The sequence below is a fragment of the Octopus bimaculoides genome, chromosome 5 (genome assembly GCF_046866305.1).
Source record: "Octopus bimaculoides isolate indiv1 chromosome 5, ASM4686630v1, whole genome shotgun sequence".
Classification (NCBI taxonomy): Eukaryota; Metazoa; Mollusca; class Cephalopoda; order Octopoda; family Octopodidae; genus Octopus; species Octopus bimaculoides.
The window spans coordinates 74,813,220-74,833,458 of NC_142932.1; the positions used below are offsets into that span (position 1 = coordinate 74,813,220).

General features: G+C 35.5%; 1 protein-coding gene across 25 annotated transcripts in view; it reads left to right on the forward strand.

Annotated features, from left to right (window-relative positions):
* LOC106875722 (rho guanine nucleotide exchange factor 11) overlaps positions 1 to 20,239 on the forward strand; it is a 404,455-nt gene that overhangs the window by 7,571 nt on the left and 376,645 nt on the right. For 2 of the 25 annotated variants that reach the window (XM_089352435.1, XM_089352425.1), the window contains exon 1: positions 11,153 to 11,221. The exons of 21 other annotated variants lie outside the window; for them this stretch is intronic. In XM_089352435.1, the coding sequence (XP_089208561.1) occupies positions 11,220 to 11,221 (2 nt within the window). In that variant the 5' untranslated portion in view covers positions 11,153 to 11,219. Of the gene's footprint in view, positions 1 to 11,069; positions 11,222 to 20,239 lie in introns of those variants that run through there. 2 more of the 25 variants (XM_089352436.1, XM_089352432.1) reach the window with 2 other exon arrangements.

Below are 20,239 nucleotides of genomic sequence, written 5' to 3' on the forward strand. Positions count from 1 at the left end.
CAAAAATGCAGCTAATTTCTGCAATAGAACAATTTTTATTTTAAAGTTCCAAACAAACAATATCAGATTGTATGTGTTCAAATTTAGTTGTTTTTATTCTGAGGTTCCACCAATATTATTTTAATCCATTGGTCATGTGTTCACCTTCGTTCATTGGTTGTTATTTTATTTTTTCTTACTCTATTGCAGATATCTCTGGCTATCACATCATATCATGCCTTATGGGAAGGTAGTATCTAGAGGATATTCTCTCAAGTTTGTAATGATATGGCTAATGTCTTCAGTATTATTTGCGTAGCTTACCTATTTGTTGTCAGCTGATGTTTTTCTGTCTTTTGTGTAGAAGGTATTTGGTGGGGTTGTCTTGTTTTTGGACTGCATGGAGGTAGCATTCAAAGTGAGCTGTTATAAACTTGTTGATACTCTATACCAGGCTTTTAGTGTGGTTTATTTCCTCTATGGTCTGTGTTCTTATTTTGTTTTTCGTTTCAAGTAGTTGTGCACAACTTTCTCTGTGAACTGGTTTATTTTTTTATTTTGTTGTGTTAATTGGAAAGAGATCTGTGTCATCTTTTATTTCATGTTTTTATTTTTGTGTCAAGGCATAAGCAAGGCTGTGTGATTAAGAAGTTTGCTTCTCAACCACACAGTTTCTGGTTCAGCCCGAGTGCATGACACCTTGGGCAAGTGTCTGGGTTGACCAAAGCCTTGTGAGTGAATTTAGCAGACAGAAACTGAGAGAAGCCTGTTATATGTATGGATATGTATGTGTGTATGTGTATATGTATATATATATATATATATATATATATAGAGAGAGAGAGAGAGAGAGAGGCAGAGGCAGTTATGCGGATAAACAAATTAAATACATCAAATATATTAAATATATTAGTCTGGGCATGAAATACAAAATATGTATATATGTATACATGCAAAACGAGAGAAAGCAAAAGATGGGGACTTTCAGATGATGAATTTTTAAGTATAACTATATAGATATTTATATAAGTCCAAAAGCTGTTTCTGGGGGCTCAGCAGTCTGTAATAATGTTGATAGATTTAGTTCATCACAATATGTGTCTGTATGGATACAGTTAACATTGGATAAGATGTGTGTGTGTGTATATATACATATATATATATATATATATATATGTGTGTGTGTGTGTATGTGTGTGTGTCTTATCTTGACATTGCAGGATAGTTGTAAATAAGTGTTACTGTCCTGCAAGCAGTGTCATTCATTTCCAGTAGTCTGCAGAGAACATGTCTGGCCTTTGGGAAATACTTCCTTGCTTGGAAACAGGTTAGGTTTGGTGAGAGGAGGGGCATTTAACCATAGAAAATCGGCCTCAATGAATTTTATCTGCTTCATGTGAGCATGGAAAAGTGGACATCAAACTTGAGGATGATTGTAAACTTGATAGTTGTTAGATGAGCTTTTTTTTCTCAGATAGAGTTGTTGCTTCAATATTACAATACATGTCTTTTCTGGTGTTAATTTAGATTTAAGCCATCCTCCTTGTATAAGGATTATAATCTGTCTACATATCCATTGATGTTGAAATATCCAGTAACACCAAGCAATTACTGAGTCCTTGCATCCATCTTGCTCAGTTTTTGTAGTTACCAATTCAGAAGACCAAAAATAGGTGTCAAAAATGGTACCAGATGAGGTATTAATTTAACTTTTCCCCTACTTGTTAATGGTTCCATCATTCTCAATGTTCTCATCTAGTTCAAGATACTTGTGATTTTAGATGGCTGCATTGTCATACTATTCATGTTTTTATTTTATTTTATTTTTTGTATGATACAAGTTTTTTTTTTATCTAGTCACCAAAAATGCATATTTTAGACTCACTAAATTTCATATTAATTCTTCTATACTATTGAATTATGAAATCCAATTGTTTTGTTTGTTGTGTCTAATAGTTGGCTCATACATCTTCAGGTCATCTCCATAAGAAAGGTATGAAATGTTTCTGCACTTAGGCTATCAATTTCTATGAACACCATGTTTTATGAGCAGGTATGATAACAGATTTAATGAGTGGAGTGATAAGCTACTGCTCTGCTGGATACCATTTTATGATTTTGTATAAATGTCAGATTTTATTGCTTTGTTTTCACCTCTGATAAGTGGTGTGCCAAGTTCTTGGTCGAATAGTAGTAATAGTAGTTTCTACCAGTGGCTAAAGGTAATCTTTAATGATCCACTGCAGCGTCTTTATGTTGATTAGTAGCTACTTTGTGCAGCACCACACATCTTTCTCTCTCCTCATCTTGCTCAGGTAATATAACATTGTTGGTGGCACAGGAATATTATGAGAACAGGTTGAGGCACTTAATATATGTATCTCTTACGTATGCTGTTCTGGCAGGCTACTAGGTGTTAATTTATGTGAGTGTTGATGCACGCATGGTTGTGTGGTTAAGAAGCTTGTTTCATCCAACCAAAATAGATATGGTACAGAGAAACTGAAAGAAGCCTGTTGTATATATATGTGTTCGTTTCTCTTTTGCATCTGTGATTTTATTTTTGTTCTTTTATTTAAACGAAGATATTTCCTTCATTTTGCTGCTTTTCTTTCTATGAAATGAGAAGATACATTATGGAACTGTTATTTTAACAAGTTGTGGCTATTTTTCACCTGATGAGACATATCTGCACCACCAGATGCTCCTGAACTAGTTAAGTGTCACACCTGTGAGGGACCAATGCTAGATGTGTTGAAACAATTGTCATGATTAATAATAAATTCTCGTATATTCCATCTTCTGTCTTTCATTTACCCTAAGCACCCACTACACTCTCGGAGTGGTTGGCATTAGGAAGGGCATCCAGCTGTAGAAACTCTGCCAGATCAGATTGGAGCTTGGTGCAGCCATCTGCTTCGCCAGTCCTCAGTCAAATCGTCCAACCCATGCCAGCATGGAAAGTGGACATTAAACGATGATGATGATGATATATATGTCTGTATGTGTGTACCCTTTTCTTTACATCATGTGAGGATAATAAACGAGCATCCTCATCATAGAAGTGATGTTGTCTGTTTCCAGTTTTCTGTAAAGAACATGTTTGACCATGGGAAAATATTATCTTGCTTGGAAACAGGTAAGGGTTAGCTACAGGAAGGACTTCTAGCTGTAAAAAAACTTACCCAAGCAAATTCCATCTGACCCATGCATGCATGGAAAAGTGGTTGTTAAAACAATGATGATAAATGATTAGCAGACAGCTTCACTTAGAGGACCGAAAGATTACTTACTTATTAATACAACCTTTTTAGATAGGGCTGCTATCATTTGGTTTTAGGCTTTCAGAAAATCAGAGATCCAAATGCCTGACTTTCATTATGAAAACACTTTTGATATGACAAAGATCCTATGTGGTTATCTCATCAAAAGCTTTGGTAAAATAAAACTATTTGCAGCGAGATGGATCCAGATAGCAGAGTCTTCAGAATTTGTTTGTGTTGTAGAAGCTGTTGAAACAGTTTCTTCTAAGGCAGAATGTGTGTTTGATGTTGTTAAAAAGCATCTGTTATGAGGGAATGCTGAAAAGTTCCTGGCTTTGGGTAAAATAAAATACTGGAAGATCAGTTATTATTTTATTCAACATATTCCCCTCTCAGATTCACACACTTATTGCAGTGGTCCTTCAGTTTTTCTAAGCCCTGTAAAAGAACTCGGAAGGTTAGGCCTCCAACCAAGTCTCTCATGATACTCTTAAAGTCAGGAACTTTTCAGTGTCTCTTGTAATCCTAAATAGTTTACTTTTTTTTCACATGTGATTATCTCTGGAACTTTTGAAGGTGGGATGTAAGTGATACAGACCTGTAATTATTTGTATGCATCCTACTGTTATCAGTCTTGAAATAGCTCCAATAAAGTATTTTCAAGGATCTAGCTTGGCTGACTTTGCAGGATTTTAATGGTGAAGTTGGATGGCCATCTCATCTTGTAGCTGAAGTTATGTCAAAATAGCATATTAATTTGATTATGTCCAGTCTGATTGAGTTTATATGTGTTAGATTGCTGTATAAAGTTATTGTCTGGTATGATATAGCAAAATGCTCAATATGTTGCTCCCCTCCTCTCTCTCTCCCTCTCTCTGGCTGAGAAAAGATGTTTTTGTATTGCTATTTGAACAGATGGTAAATCTGCAAAGGAGTGTTCATATGTCTGAAACAGACTGAGTTTTGAACTCAATACTAGACACTTACATGTATTAAGGTAAAAAGTCTTAGGATTTGATTATATTCACTAAGCCACTGAGTGTTCTTTGATCTTTCCTAGTCATAGGAGCCTAGCAGTGCAACTTCAATGATTTCATTTTTAAAAATCCTTTCTTGATTTCTTTTCATGTGAAGGCTGGATTATTGAAGCTTTTAGTAATAGTTGAGAGTTTCCACATGAGGATTCACCTCTCCCTGAGAATAGTATGTTTTATCTTCATTATCATCTTCATTGTTTCAATGCCCACTTTCCATGCTTGCATGGCTTAGACAAAATTTCCTATGGCTGGATGCTCTTACTATTCTTTGTTGTAAGGCAGCGAGCTGGCAGAATTGTTAGCACACCAGGTAAAATGCTTAGTGGCATCTCTTCTATCTTTGCTGCAGAGGTCGTCTTTGCCTTTCATCATTTTGAGGTCGATAAAATAAGCACCAGTTGAGCACAAGGTTCAGTGTAATTGACTTTCCCCCTTCTCCAAACTTGCTGACCTTGTGCCAAAATTTGAAACCCATATCTCTGTAGAAAAATTCATTTCTCCTGGCTAAATTATTCAGAATTATTTTACCAATCTACTTGATTCTTGATTGCTTTCCATTTACTTTTGACAAATGGAGGTTTGTGTAATTTGCAATTTGTGACTGGGAAATTCTTTTCAATATTGTATATTTGGGAGCTCAGTGATTTTAGGATATGAAGAAGGGCATATTTCAATGAACCAGGATTTCATTGTTGGAGAATATTAGATTTATTGTATTATGGTTGTTTCTGAGTTGCATTATCAGTTGATGAATAAAGAGGTTTTTGTTCATTTGTTTTATACGAGGATGGTGGATATGTATTAGAGCATTGTTTTACAGATGGATGCTCTTACTGTTGCTAACTCTTTCCTTTTTTTCAAGTAAGGGATATTTTTATTTTGTTGGTCATGCTTGAAAGTGCAGAGCCACAGTGTTGGGATTTGTTGGCACAGACTGTCAGCATAACATCACTCACTTTTGTTCAACACTTTCTTGAATGGACACTGAATATAACATTCACTCACTCTCTCATGCACATACAAATATATATATATATATATATATATATATATATATATACATATACATTTATATATATATATATATATTGTTTTTATGTCCATTTCTCCAAGCTTGCATGGGTTAGACAGACATGTTACTGAGGCATTGTTTTACAGCCAGATACTCTTTCTGTCACTTACACTTAAGTTTTTTTTTCAAATAAGGGTCTCTTATTCCTCATGGTTTCAAACACCTGAAGAAAGTGGATGATTTGTTGACAAGAACTGACAACAATATTGCTTCTACATCACAGCTTTCATACTGTGAAATGTAAACAAATAAATACACACACACACAAGGAGTGATAGAGGAGGAGTCATATGAGAGAGAAAGTAAAGGGTTGGAAGATTGCAATAGAGATGTGTGATGGTAGGATAGTGGTTGATGTCAATGAAGGGTGATGCAGAGGACAGGGAATGTTTGTTTATATATTTATATACAACTTCCTACCGTTTGGAACCTGTCTTTCTTTCATGTTCTCCTCACTGCTTTTCCACCTCAACACTCATCTCTCCATCTGCTGTCTATGACATACCCACTTCTCTCTTAACCTGTAATTTCCCTCTCCCTTCAGCTTCACTGGATCTTCATCATCTTCTTTCTTTTTCAATCTCATGTTCCCTTTTGCATCTTCCTCACATAGTTACCTCATTAACATGATAATGTTGGATCACTCTTACACAACCATTCTTTCACCCTTCTACCTATCTCCACCCCTCCCTCCCTCTCTCTCATTATAAAGAGAGTAAAGTATGATGAGAGGAACATTCATTGTTGTTCTTCTCATCATACTTCGCCATTGCATCAATTTTTCCTAAAAACCATAATCTATTCTTTTATTTCTTCTTTCAATGTGGCAGTTCTTTAGTCTTGCCTGTTGTTATAAGGTAAACCCCACTAGTGCTGGTGCCATGGGAAATGAACCCAATACACTCTGTAAAGTGGTTGGGGTTAGGAAGGGTATCCAATTAATGCCAACGACTTTGCTACCAAAAGTAAGACATTAGAGCACAATAGGGTCATCTGATATATTGGATCATATCAAATCATCCAGCCTATGCCAATAAGGAAGGTGGACATGAAATGATAATGATGATGACTTGTATGTGAGAGTTATGTATAAATCTCTGTGTCTGTTATGTATGTACATATGTATGTGCATGTGTATGTATATATGTATGCGTATGTGTATGTATATGTAGTGAAGGTGCATGACTAAGTGATTGGATTATTTGACTCAGGATCATAAGGTCATGAGTTCAATACCTGGTGGTGTGTTGTGTCCTTGAGAAAGAGACTTTATTTCATGTTGTTCCAGTCCACTCAAAAATGTGAAGTACCTGAATTTCAAAGGGCCAGCCTTGTCACATTCTGTATCACACTGAATATCTTTGAGAACCGTGTTAAGGGGTATGTGTGTCTGTGGAGTGTTCAGCCACTTGCATGTTGATTCCACAAACATGCTGTTTGGTTGATTGGATTAACTGGAACTCTCATTGTTGTATCCGATAGAGTGCCGGTCTTTATGTTTATGTATATATTTATGCATGTGTGAATGCTTGTACAACATGGTCTCTGTGATTAGTACCTAATGACAAGGTAAAGTGAGATGACCAGTAATCATGTGAAAACACAGGTTTTACATCAGTGTCCCCCTCCTAGAAGGATGTTATGACTACATCTAAGGGTCCCTCATTCCTAGTGGTTTTACTGTGTGCCCTGACACCATCCAAGGATATTTCTGCATCCCTGCATTCAGATGATTGTCATAACATATGCTTGTTAACCCATTACTGGGACCCTGACAAGTGCTACTACTCTGGGTCAGAGTAGACCTGGGAACAATAATAGCATAGAGATGGTGCCCTACCCCTCAGAACCCCGGAACACCCAAATCAGAGCCCCCTACCACATGCAGTTTATCACTATATTCCAATGTTCTCGAGATGTGTTTTTACGGTGACCTCATTTGTGATACCATCTACTGAAAGTCCTCTGCTGATGCGAGTGTGTTGACGTGTGCAGATATAACCACTTGGAAGTGCACAGCAAGTTACAAGTTCTGTCTGACATTTATGCTTCAAACCATGCAGATCTGCAATGGGATTGAATAGTCATCTGAGAGGTCATGGGCAGAAATGCTATCGACAATGAGGTAGTTCAAGAAGACTGCAATTATCTGTGAAGATGGAGCAATCATCATATTTATATTTATGTATTTCCTATAATAGCTTATTAATCTATCCCACACGTATTTTCACATCAGGTATCAATTCTTCTCCAGTGTTCTCTGTTGGTCAGATGTTCTATGTTTCCCTATGTCTATTGTCGACCTTCAGGTTCTTCTGAAATGTTAGACATCATGTGCACCTGGCCTTCCTTTTCTTCTTCAGGTTTGTGTCCATCTCAGTGCTGTTTCATAATACTAAGCCTCTGGCTGCTGCAAGTTGTGATCAACCAGTCTAATTCTTTGTTCCATTACAGGTTCTTGAAGTCTTTGCAATGATTCACTTCTTAAGACTTCTTCCTTTCGGAAGTGATGATGATAATCATCATCATCGTCATTTAGTGCTGACTTTTCTATGCTTGTATGAGTTAGATGGAATTTATTGTGACAGGTTTTCTACAGCTGGATGCACGTCCTACCCCCAATCCCCACTTGTTTCTGAGCAAGATAGTATCATCCAATAACCAGATATATTTTTCATAGAAGACTGGAAATGAAGAACAACAAATAACATCACTTGTGTGACAATGATCCTCATTTACAACCATCAAGGGTACAGACAAACACTCAGACACACTAACATATACGATAAGCTTCTTTCAGTTTCCATCTATCCAATCCACCCACAAAGCTTTAGTCAGCTCAAAGTTATAGAAGACACTTTTCCAAGGTGCGATGCAGTGGGACTGAATAGGGGACTACATAATTGGGGAGTAAACTTCTTAACCACACAGCCATGATTGCATCTATAATGATCATAATACAAGATTTTTCAAAATCTTATCATGCACCCTGATGAAAAACGTCTTACTCTTTGGTGATTTCCTGAGTTTTGTTCCACCTATTGCCAATATGAAGCACTGTTGGATATATAATGGTATTGCACAGGCAAATCTTTTAGGTAGGTGCGTAGTGTATACACAGAGATTTTTGTATATATTCATTGAAATATTGCTGTTGGCTTTCTGGTTCAGTCATTGGACTGCTATGCAGGGGCACCATCTTGAAAGGTTTTAGTTGAACAAATTAACCCCGTCCTTATGTTTTTTTTTTTAAAGTCTAGAACTTGTTCTACTGATCCCTTTTGCCAAGGTGCTGAGTTATGGGGATGTAAACAAACCTCTGGTTGTCAAATAGTTGGGTAGGGTGAGAAACAGACACAAGGGAACATGTATATATATATATATATATATATATATATATATATATATGATGGGCTTTCACACAGTTTCTGGCTACCAAATTCACTAACAAAGCATTGGTCAGTCCAGAGCTGTAGTGGAAAATGTTTGCCCAAAATGCTGTGTAGTGAGACTGAACTTGAAACCACATAATTACAGCAAAGTAGGCTTAGTATACATATGCCTGCAGATGAATGTATATATATATATATATATATATATATATATATATATATATATATATCAGTTTCAAATTTTTTTAAAAACATTTTTTTTGCAATTGTCTGATAATACAGACATAGACTTGCCCAAATGCATCGAAAAATTAACATTGATATTTTTTTCACCGTTGTTACAATCATCTGAAATGGAACTGTCAAAGCGCGATATTTGAGCAATTTTACTATTCAACTTCAAAAAAGGACGTAAAGCAGTTGAAACTTCTCACGATATCAACGAAACATTTGGTGAGGAAATGACCAGTAAGTGGTCAGCTTGAACATGGTTTAAATGATTTTGCAGTGGAAGATCGTGAGTGTAGTCGACGCCTATCTGTCATCGGTAGCAGTCAATTATAGACTGTCATTGAGAAAGATCCACGTAAAACCACTTGAGAACTGGAAAAAGAACTTCAAGTTAGCCAGAAAGCTGCCTGCAACCATTTGCATGCAATCAGAAAATGAAAAAAAAGCTCGACAAATGGGCACCACACAATCTGAATGAAAATCAGAAAATGCATGAATATTAAATTTGCTTGTTGCTTCTCCGTAACCAGACTGATTCATTTTTCAACTGTATTGTAACTTGCGATGAAAAGTGGATTTTGTACAATAATAAAAAATATTCTTTGCAGTGGTTGGACCAAAATGAAGCACTGAAAACCTTCCCTAAACCCGAACTCTTCAAAAAGAAGGTTATGGTGACTGTTTGCCACTGCTAATTAAGTCACTTAGGTAACAAGACCTGTTAGCTATTTCTAGTGAGCCTTCCAGGAATGTGCCCCATAAAACTGCCTGTACACCTTCAGTATCCATAATTTTCACCGAGTACACTGCATGGAATTCCTACATACACCTTTTCTGTACAAGCACGGCCACTTTTCCAACAGCTGTCAGGTGCTGTTTTCTTTGATGTTAACTAAAACTTTTAAGTTCATTTTGGGGCATCTCAGTTCTGCTTTAATACCTCTTAAGGGCATTGACAAAGTATGAGTGTGTGATAAGAATTTTTCTTTCCACTGCAAATTCTAACATAAGTTCTTTTTCATAAGACTTCAAACCAGTCATTAACCAGGTTTTTTTTAGTTTGAGTTACAACAGTTCCTGGGATTTGTGAATATGCGAGTCAGTGTGCAATTTAAGGAGTTGTATGTACTTCTATTCATATACGTAATGGATGTACATGTCTCTTTGGTACACAAATATATAGTGAATATTTACATTCCTTGTCGATATGACTTTTGAAGAGCCATAGGCTCTAGCGTAGCTGGAGGGGGCGGTTCGCCCTGAGCCGCACCACTTTTGGGTCTGGTGTAGGCAATGCGTGTTTTTTGTGGGGCCCGGGGACTGCAAACTGAAGGGCTGCTCCGGGCAGCACACACTCTAGCTACGGTAGTGCCCATGGGGCAAAAAAAAAAAAAATTCCTTTAGTTGAGAAACAGGCATGGGATGATGATAGAAAGAGCATTCGGCCATAAAATCCTACCTCAATCCATGCTAACATTTAAAAACGTTGAACGAACGCAGCTACCTGTATATATGTCTGTATGCATATATATATATATATATGTGTGTGTGTGTGTGTGTAAGTTTATTTATGGAAATATTGTGTAAAATTTCTCACGCATATACACTGCATATCTATGTTTATACGTTTTATATATACATATACAAATGTGTGCATTTGTAATAAACCCCTTCATCTTCGCATCAGCAGTCGGTAATTAGAAAATAAAATGTGAATGAATAAATATCTATGTATAAGAAAAAAACCATTGGTTGAAATAATTCCTCTTCATTGGCTCCCGTTTATGGTGTGAGAAATTTTGTCATCTTAATTCCTCATATTTCAGTCGGCACCAAACTCTCCGGTTCCCACCAATATACTCCACCCCTCTTTAAATGTCAACTTGATTTAATTATATTGACTTCTAATATCGATAAATCGCTGGGTTTATACTCAAATTGTATCTGCATGGTCTTTTGGACACTTTCCTCAGAACACTTCAATTTAATGTGTGAATGAAGGAAGGGTGGTCTTCATGGATCCTTTTCATTATGATTATTGTTATAGTGCAGACAGTAATTTCTTTCAGTTTATTGTTAAATCTTTATCTTTCTCACTCTACGTTTACTGTTGAGTGGACTCTGTTATGTATTTGATGGTCACCTATCTATATAAGCAGATCACTTATCTGCTATTTCCTGTTAAGTTCATAAAGTAGCTGTTACCGGTGAGCAAAATAGGAATCGAAATAGCCCACTTTCATACATGTAAGTACACACACACACACTAACTGAGATTTCAAATCGCACTTTACAAATGTATATATGTATATGAAGAGATAGAAAGGGAGAGACAGAGAAATCACTACTGTGCTGTTTAGTTTTGGGCGTTATGTTTTGATGTAACATTATTATTATTATTATTATATGCATTTTTTAATGTTCATAAAGCTTATAAATTGTATCTATAACAAAGCATCGCATATTTCATTTTTATAGAATATGTATCCTGTTGTTTGTCTTGGACTGAAATATTTTTGTAGTTCACACCCATCACTTACTTCCTTTCAAACAATACCATTTATATAAATGGTATGTATGTGCTATATATATATATATATATATATATATATATATATATATATATATATGATTTCGACGTTTGTGTCCTACTCTAAAATAAGGGCACTTATTGAAACAGTTTGTGTGTTACTGAATGTAACTGATGTTAGTTTCTGAATAGACAACAGCTTCCTTCGCTATGTGAGATGCAGACTCGTAGTCTGTAAGACTTTAGAAGTTCTATTTTTATTTATTAAAAAAAAAAAAATTATCCTCTATCTTCTATCTACTTTTCCTTCCAGAAATCGTTGCTGATAGCGATAGCCGACCTCTGTTAATATACTATTTTCTTTCTTTTCCTCCACAGACAACTGTGGCGTTATTCAATTTCTTTTATAAAATATATTCCCAAAATTACTCGTGACTTTGCCTGCCTACCAACTGAAAGATTTCAGATTTTTGTAACTTATTTTTTTTCGCACATAAATCGTTTCCCAGTTAATACATGTGACTTTTGCATGTTACTTCGCTCATCGGTGTTTATGTTTTACTTTTCACAAGTTTATGACCTTATTTATATTTCCTCATTGGAATAATCTTAATAAAGTGTAAATATAGTTATATAACAGTTTAGGAAAACTAATTGACGTTAATACGCCCTCTTTCAGTTTCATATACCCTATCACTCCCCACTTCAAGTATTTGTAATTGTTTGATGGAATATTATCCAGTTCGGAGAGGAGTACCTTTTTTTTTTCTTCCGTTCCGGGGTGATGTTCGTACAATGTTAGACATTCCTTGTGGTATCTGCTCTCCCAGAAATAAATTATATGCTGGAATTTGTCTGGTTGTTGGTGATGGTTTCTCTTCACACTTGTTAATGTTGGAAAACTTCAGATTTTCATCGTTTCGTTTTTGTTTCTGTCGAAAAACCTCCCCGAGAGAGATATCATTATGTGTGTGTATGTGTGGAGTTTGGAAAGCGTTAGTCTTGTTTACAGGTTATGATTTGGCCCACATATGCATTGCATTTTGTTCCTCAGCAAGCTTCTATTTTCCCTTTTCATCTTCTCTCTTCCTTCTTCTCAGCACACAAACAGTCTTGTGTAAACACTACTTATAAACGTTAACACTGTGGGGTAAAGAACAATCTTATTGCAAGATGATCGTAAGAGAATATTCATCATTCGTAGCTAACAGATTAGATGTTCAATGACTTGATAATCTGTTAACATTATCATGGGATGTGTGCTTATTTCCTGCAGTGAGTGTTTCAAAATAAATATTTTTCTTTACTTGATAGAGATGCAGCCTTCCTCTGTTCTCCTTTATTTTAGCCATCTGAATGTTGGATGAAAATTACACTATTACAGCATAATTTGGATTGTTACACCGATCTTCGGAAGCCAAAGGACCTTCTTCACAAATGTCTCAAAGAGAGTTCTTTGTTGGGAATATGAAATATTTAGTAAAGAAATTTGGAAGTTGATTGCAATGAAGGTGATTTGCATTGAATAGTTTAGATATTGTGAGAGCCATTGCAATAGTTATTATAGGAGAGCGGACATACAAATCAACAGTGGGTTATGAATTAAATTGCAGGGGTTTATTATTATTATTATTATTATTATTATTATTATTATTATTATTACTTCTTTGTAATGAATTTTTGTATCAGTGATCAGCTTGGGTCAAGGGTTGGAACATTTTAACTAATTACCCCAAAATATATATATTTACGCCGACGTTACCTCCTTGGGATCATTCTGATTTAGCGGACACCATTTGTTTTCTAACGAAACACTTTCAAACTTGGGACACTGGTAGAATGTGTCATATAAAACATCTTTTACTCTTAGTGTTGTTGAGAAAAGTTTATATTTTAAAAGTTATTTCGTGTTAAAGTTGTCGTATTTCGGTAATTTCAACCAATCACTGACGTCTATTGAGATGAAAACAGTTACTGCTGTGGTTCGTCAACAATACGTTGTGGCGGTGTAATGGGATCTTTTCCCTTGAATAAAATTAGTGCCGTTGTTTGTCAACAACAACTATCAACGGTACTATTATTTATGACATCGTTCGTGCGTTTGTACTGGTTTTAGTTTTAGGGTTCGGGTTTTAGGGTTAGGGTTATGAGTATTTTTGCCCAAGATATACAAGTATACGAAGTTTGAATGTGTTTCGGTAGAAAACACACTAAATAAAAAATGGTGTCTGCCAAATCAGAAAGACCCTCTCCTTGATTTGAAAGGAAGAAAATCATAGATTGTTTGAATTCAAAAGGTCTATTGAATCTATATGGAGAATAGAATTATAGATATGAAAAAAAAATATATAAAACAAATGCGATAAAATAAATATCCTCATTATGAAACAAGGATCCTTCTAGAAACTTATTCACGTCAGGTTTTGGAGAAATGATGTTTCATTTTTGTTACAATTACATCAAAATTTGGGCATTTTAATGTCAGAGCAGTTTGAATACAGTTTTCGGGGCCGAATCAGTTACTCTTTGTTTTTATGTTCATTAGAGTGGGAAAATCCTTGTTTGCAAAGGTAGGTTGTTGCAAATGGTTAGCAACATTTTGACTGCTTCCTCATGCCAGAAGAAAAATTTCTGCTGTAACAAGGAACACGTTTTTAAAATAATTTTACTTATGTCTCATGAGTCCTCATTTCCCTTATGAATTTCATTTTTATCCCACTTAGGGCAATTTATCCCGGTTCACTGACCCCTGGCCTAGGTGGAGAAGCAAAGCTCTAGCTCCAAGTATTTTGTAAAGGATTAAGAATTGTTTAGGGTCTTTAGTAATATTTGACTCAAAAGAAGAAACCGAATATTCTTTAATACAATTTCAAATATGTTAAATGTATTGACCTAATTAAGGAATTAATGTATTGCTATTATTATAGGTTGCTAAATATTAACTTAATAGTTAATAAAGTTTTCTTTACAGTAAATAATTAGTTCTTATTGATAAACTCTATTGTAGATAGCCTTTATCTTACTTTTCTTTTTAACTACCAGTTTTAAACTTTGGACAACGACTCTAAACTCAATAACAAAAACTTATCAGTTTAGTGTTTTATGGGTACAATATTTTCTCTCTGTAACTCATCGTTTTGGAAGTTATATTTAATTATCTTTGATTGATAGCAGTAAATCATTTCCAAAATATTTTTTGTTTATTTTTTTCTTTTAACATTAATCATGGTTATATGAAAGCAAAAACCAGTAAAACAACATATACAATTTGTGTGTTTGCGTCTTGTATTAAGATACTTTATTAGTGAAAAAAGTCCTGCAAAGTGGAAGAAGGATGACTAAAGAAATTTACAAATTCTATTTGTATATAGGTTTTACGGCGCTGTATAAAGTCTCCCTTGGTTTACTACAAATACAGAATCTTGCATACCATTATATAATATATGTTGCGTGTTCACTTATGGAAATAATACAAGAAACGAACTTTAAAAATTAACAGCAAGACTTTATTCCTTCGTTAAATGATACAGTGGATAAAATAAAAGCATCACGAATTCTGATTTTTTGGTTCATCCATCGTTTGCATAATTCAGCTCGGGCTGTCTACATGTGCTCCGTTATATTAATTTTGTTCGAGTGAATAATGGCAGGAAAATAACATGGCTCACCTTCATGAAAATCGTTCACCCATCTCCTCATAGATGATTTGTTACGCCCATTTATAGAAAGAGGGTAGACTCCAGAGCACATTCAGATTAGTTGTTTGAGAACGTATTGCACGCTATGTCTTGATATCATGTAATGGTTGCAAATGAGCATTGTCATCATACAAGCAATGTGATAATCATTACCTGTTTTTGAAACAGGAGATGGTTGGTGACAGGAAGAGCATCTGGCTGTAGGAAACCTTCTTCAAAATATTCCATCTGAGCCAGGCAAGCACAGAAAAGTGGTCATGATGACGCTGATGATATTTATATTATCAGAATAAAAATTTTCTGTGTAAAGTATTCATCATTGTAAATTAATGTTTGCTATGGGTTATTAAGTTGACGGTTCTTGTAAATGACATATCTGTAGGGTATTGTTGACGTGAAACTCAAGCATATAATTGTGAGATTTTTTTCTTATTGGTTGTTTATATTCATTTCAGTTTGAAGGAAGGGACTTTGCCCTATTCATGGTCTTTGCAGATTAATGAGGTTACCGTAACTCTTGTACAAGTAGTTAGTCAATGGCTACAGGAAAAGGGAAGAGAATTCCAGGTGGACTTTATCAGAAGAATGGACTGAATGTAGTGGTTAGTGCAGGTCCTGGGCCGTTGGACACATTATATTTGATGAGAAGAGACTTGAGTGAGTTGAGAATGCCTAAGAGGAAGTAGCATGTGACCAGTCAGTTGTGAAGAGCAGAGGTCATTATAGTTGTAGTGGTGATAGGAAAGGTAGAAAGAGGGAATAGCATATCTGTAGGCCAGAGGTTGGAATGTCTGTGTGTCACTTTAGGCCAATTAAATGGCTAACTTTTGGGTGTGGTTGAAGATAATTGTGTGTTGCATCATTTAAGATGTGGAAGCAGTATTCCATTGTTAATGTCACCTAAGCTTTATAAAAAGTTAGTAATTGCTAGGGACCAAAAGGAGGGCCAACCTTTGCTGTGTCAAGGATGTGTGTTTGCCTAGAGAAATCATTAGTGATGATGAGGTCCAGCATTTGTAGAAAAAGCTGAGTGGATTCTAGCTGCATGCTCATGTTTTGGAGTGGTTGTGTGATGTTTTGATATATGTAGTTGTCTTTTTATATTGTTGAAGGAGACATAATTGGCATGACTCCATCAGGAGATGTTTTGAACTAAAGCAGATTTGGTATGATGTGTCTAGCTTGCATGTGGATGACAGTTGTGTGCAGAATGTTAGGGAGAATTGGAAGATGATATCTTCTGTGTAGGGATGAATGTTGTTGCTGGTCATTGCAAGTAAGTCGTTGATGTATCGGACAAAGAGTGTGAGAGTGCAGAACTAAATCTTGAGGAACACTAGAGTTGAAAGTGTAGTGAGTTAGAGCTCTGTTAGTGCACACCATGATAGCACAGTCTGACAGGAAGTTGCTGATTTGATGGATAAGAAATGGATGAAGTCCACAAGTGAACCAGAAGGTTTGTGTTAGACCTTTCACAAAATTTCTAGAGGGTGAGAGACTCCTGGTGAGTGTCATCAGAAAGTAGGTCTCTAGTAGATCTGACTTTACAAAAGCAGTACTGGTAGTCAATTATGGAGTAAATTTAAGGGTTGGAGAAGGTTGGTGTTAATGGTTGCCTCTGTCAGATGTTGGAGTGAGTGTGATAGGATTATAGTTGGAAGGGTCAGAGGATATTCTTGTCTAAGAATGTAATATAATGTAGCATGTTTCCAAAGGTCTGGCACAATCTGGGTGCATTTGGCACTAAGCACTAAGGAGATTGTCATTCCCTTGCCAAAACTAAGGAGGCCTCTTGAGCCCACATTGTGTTCATTCATTTGTCAATCACTTTACAGAGTATACAGGGTTACTTTGTCATGGTAGCAGCACTAGTGAGATTGCCTTGTCATTTGCTTGAAGTTTTCCCATGTTGTCTATAAGTATAGCTAAGAGACTGAGAATGTTTCACAAGCCAACTTTCCTCACATCAGAGTTTCTAAACCAAGGTGAATTTACTCTGAAATGGTAAATTTAGCCTATCCTGTGAATAAATTTGCCATTCTGAATTTGTACATAGTTTTTTCAATTGAATTTTTTTTTTTACAAAATCTGAAGTTGAAAAGAAAATTTAATTGTGAAAAAAAAATACTAATTTTTTCTATCACTTTGGATTTAACAACTTGTATACATCTTAATAACTGTGTTACTGATGTAGTCTAATTTAGAAGACAACTGTGTTTGGTTCTGTTATCTATTCATTAGGTGCAATGAGTGAAATAACATTGTGCTATTTTACTGTCATTGTTATTAGATCTTTAAAATAATTTGTAAAAACAGAATTTTAAATTTCCTTTTTGTCAATTGTTTTATTATGGTTGAAAATGTAAACACAATTTATTGAATAAAAAAGTGAATGGGGGTAAATTTACTTCCAAGAAGTTGCCACTGGGTAAATAGAAAACAAATGTTAGGAATCCTGTCCTAGATATGTTGCAAGAAAACAATGTCTGCTGTCCTTTCTCCTAAATTGCTTTTACTAATTACATTGTCTTTATATTTGAAATATTGCTATTTATTTAACCTTTTTGATATCAACCTGCCTGAGATAACTCCTGGTTCTTTGATGCATACTTTCTGTTTTAAAGTGATCTAAATTAAAACTTACCATCAAAATTTCATGTTAATTTATGCTCCAAACACCAGCTTAATAATGGCAATGTTATTTTACTAAATTCTTCCTTATTTAATTATTTTAAAAATTAATTGAAACAAAGGTAGTGTATTTCAACAGAAATATGGTAAACAAACGGGTTAAAGCAGTCTGTTGCCCTTTCCCAAGGAATAATATCATTTGTTTTGGGAACCATGTTATATTACTATAACACTTATGCAGATACACACACAAACATGTGCACACACGCACATATACATACACACATCATCATCATCATCATCATCATTGTTTAACGTCCGCTTCCCATGCTAGCATGGGTTGGACGATTTGACTGAGGACTGGTGAACCGAATGGCTGCACCAGGCTCTAATCTGATTTGGCAGAGTTTCTACAGCTGGATGCCCTTCCCAACGCCAACCACTCCGAGAGTGTAGTGGGTGCTTTTACGTGCCACCAGCACGAAGGCCAGTCAGGCGGTACTGGCAACGGCCACGCTCAAAATGGTGTATTTTACATGCCACCTGCACAACTCACAAGTATATATATATATATATATATATATATATATATATATATATATATATATACACACATATATATATATATTTGGTTTTATGTTAAGAGAGAAATTCCATAATAATTTTCATACCTACTACATGTTGCAGGCTTGATAGTTGGTAGCCTTAACCCATGAATAAAGATGTTTTAGCCACCAGTGCAGTGTTGAGTATTCATTCTCATTGTTCAATATTAACATGTATGTAATTACACACACACACACACACGTGCACTTGCACAAACATGATGCTCTGCCATTTCTACTTACAAGGCATTAGTCAACTTGAGACTGACCCCAAAACCTTGTGGTTGGAAAGCAAACTTCTTAACTACACAACAATGCCTGTGCCTACACTGTTTCTCAGACACTTATTATTCTACTGTTCTGAAAGGAATTCTGATAATTCTGTTAAGTTTCAACTTCCGTTCTTTCTTACTTTATTGCTTTAATTATCATTCTTTCGTTAATGTTGTTCTGTATTTTACTCTCAAATTGCTTTTTGTTTACTCTTCCTAATAATCTTTTAGCTACAAGTGTTATGTGTTTTATTATTCAATCCAAACTTTCATTTCTCCATCATGTATATAACCAATGCAATAATCTGAAAATGTGTTCGGGATATATAATCATAGAATATTATGGAATTAAAGGAGAATGTTTTGTAATCCATATGAAAGGCAAATATAATATTGATTTCAAATTTTGGCACAAGGGGGAGGTTAAGTTGATGACATTGACCCCAGTGCTCAACTGGTACTTATTTTATTGGCCCCCAAAAGGGATGAAAGGCAAAGTTGACCGTGTCAGAATTTGATCTCAGAATGCTAAGCATTTTGCCTGGCATGTTAACAATTCTGCCAGCTCACTGTCTTGGCAAATATGATATTAAAAAGTGTTATAAAGAGGCGGACATGGCTGTGTGGTTAAGAAATTCACTTAGAGCCATGTGGTTTCAGTTTAAGTACACTACACAGCACCTTGGGCAAGTGTCTTCTACTATATTCCTAGATCATCTAATGCCTTGTGAGAGAATGCAGTAGACAGAAACTGCGTGGAAGCCTGGTGTGTGTGTATGTTTGTGTATTTGTCCTTCCCCACCATTGATTTACAACTGTTGTTGGTTTGTTTACATTCCCATGACCCAGCTGTTCAGCAAAAGAGACTGATAGAATAAATACCATACTTAAAAAATAAGTACTAGAAGTTATTCGTTTGACTACACTCCTCAAGGCAGTGCTCCAGCATGTCCGCTGTCCAGTAGCAGAAGCAAGTAAATGGTCTTATGTAAGAAATAATTGACTACATTCTATATGATGTCATTCTACATCTCTCTCTCTCTCTCTCTCTCTCTCTCTCTCAGTGCATCAGTTATCAAATGTACGCTTTTCCAAGCTTATATATGTCACTAGGGAAATATTGAGTGATGTGAGTTGGAAAGGGAATGTGTACAAGGCAGACTCATACACATAGAGTTGAAGTTAAACCTGAGTCAAGCTACTTGCAACTATTGATTGGATAGAAAAATTGTGAAATCTGGAGTCATCATTTTTCACAATTCTGTTGCTTCTTAAATAGTAATAATAGAGATCATCTACTGTTGTTACTCCTAAGTGGTTAATAGTAAATAGGTGCAGGTACGGCTGTGTGATTAATTAAGTTCACTTTCCAAACACATGGTTTCAGGTTCAATCCCACTACTTGGTATTTTGACCACATGTTAAGTATTCTATAGCCTCCAGTTGTGAGTGAAATTTGGTTGAGAGGATATTATTTGGAAGCCTGTTGTTATGTGTGTGTGTCTTTTTTGCATTGATACTTTATGGGT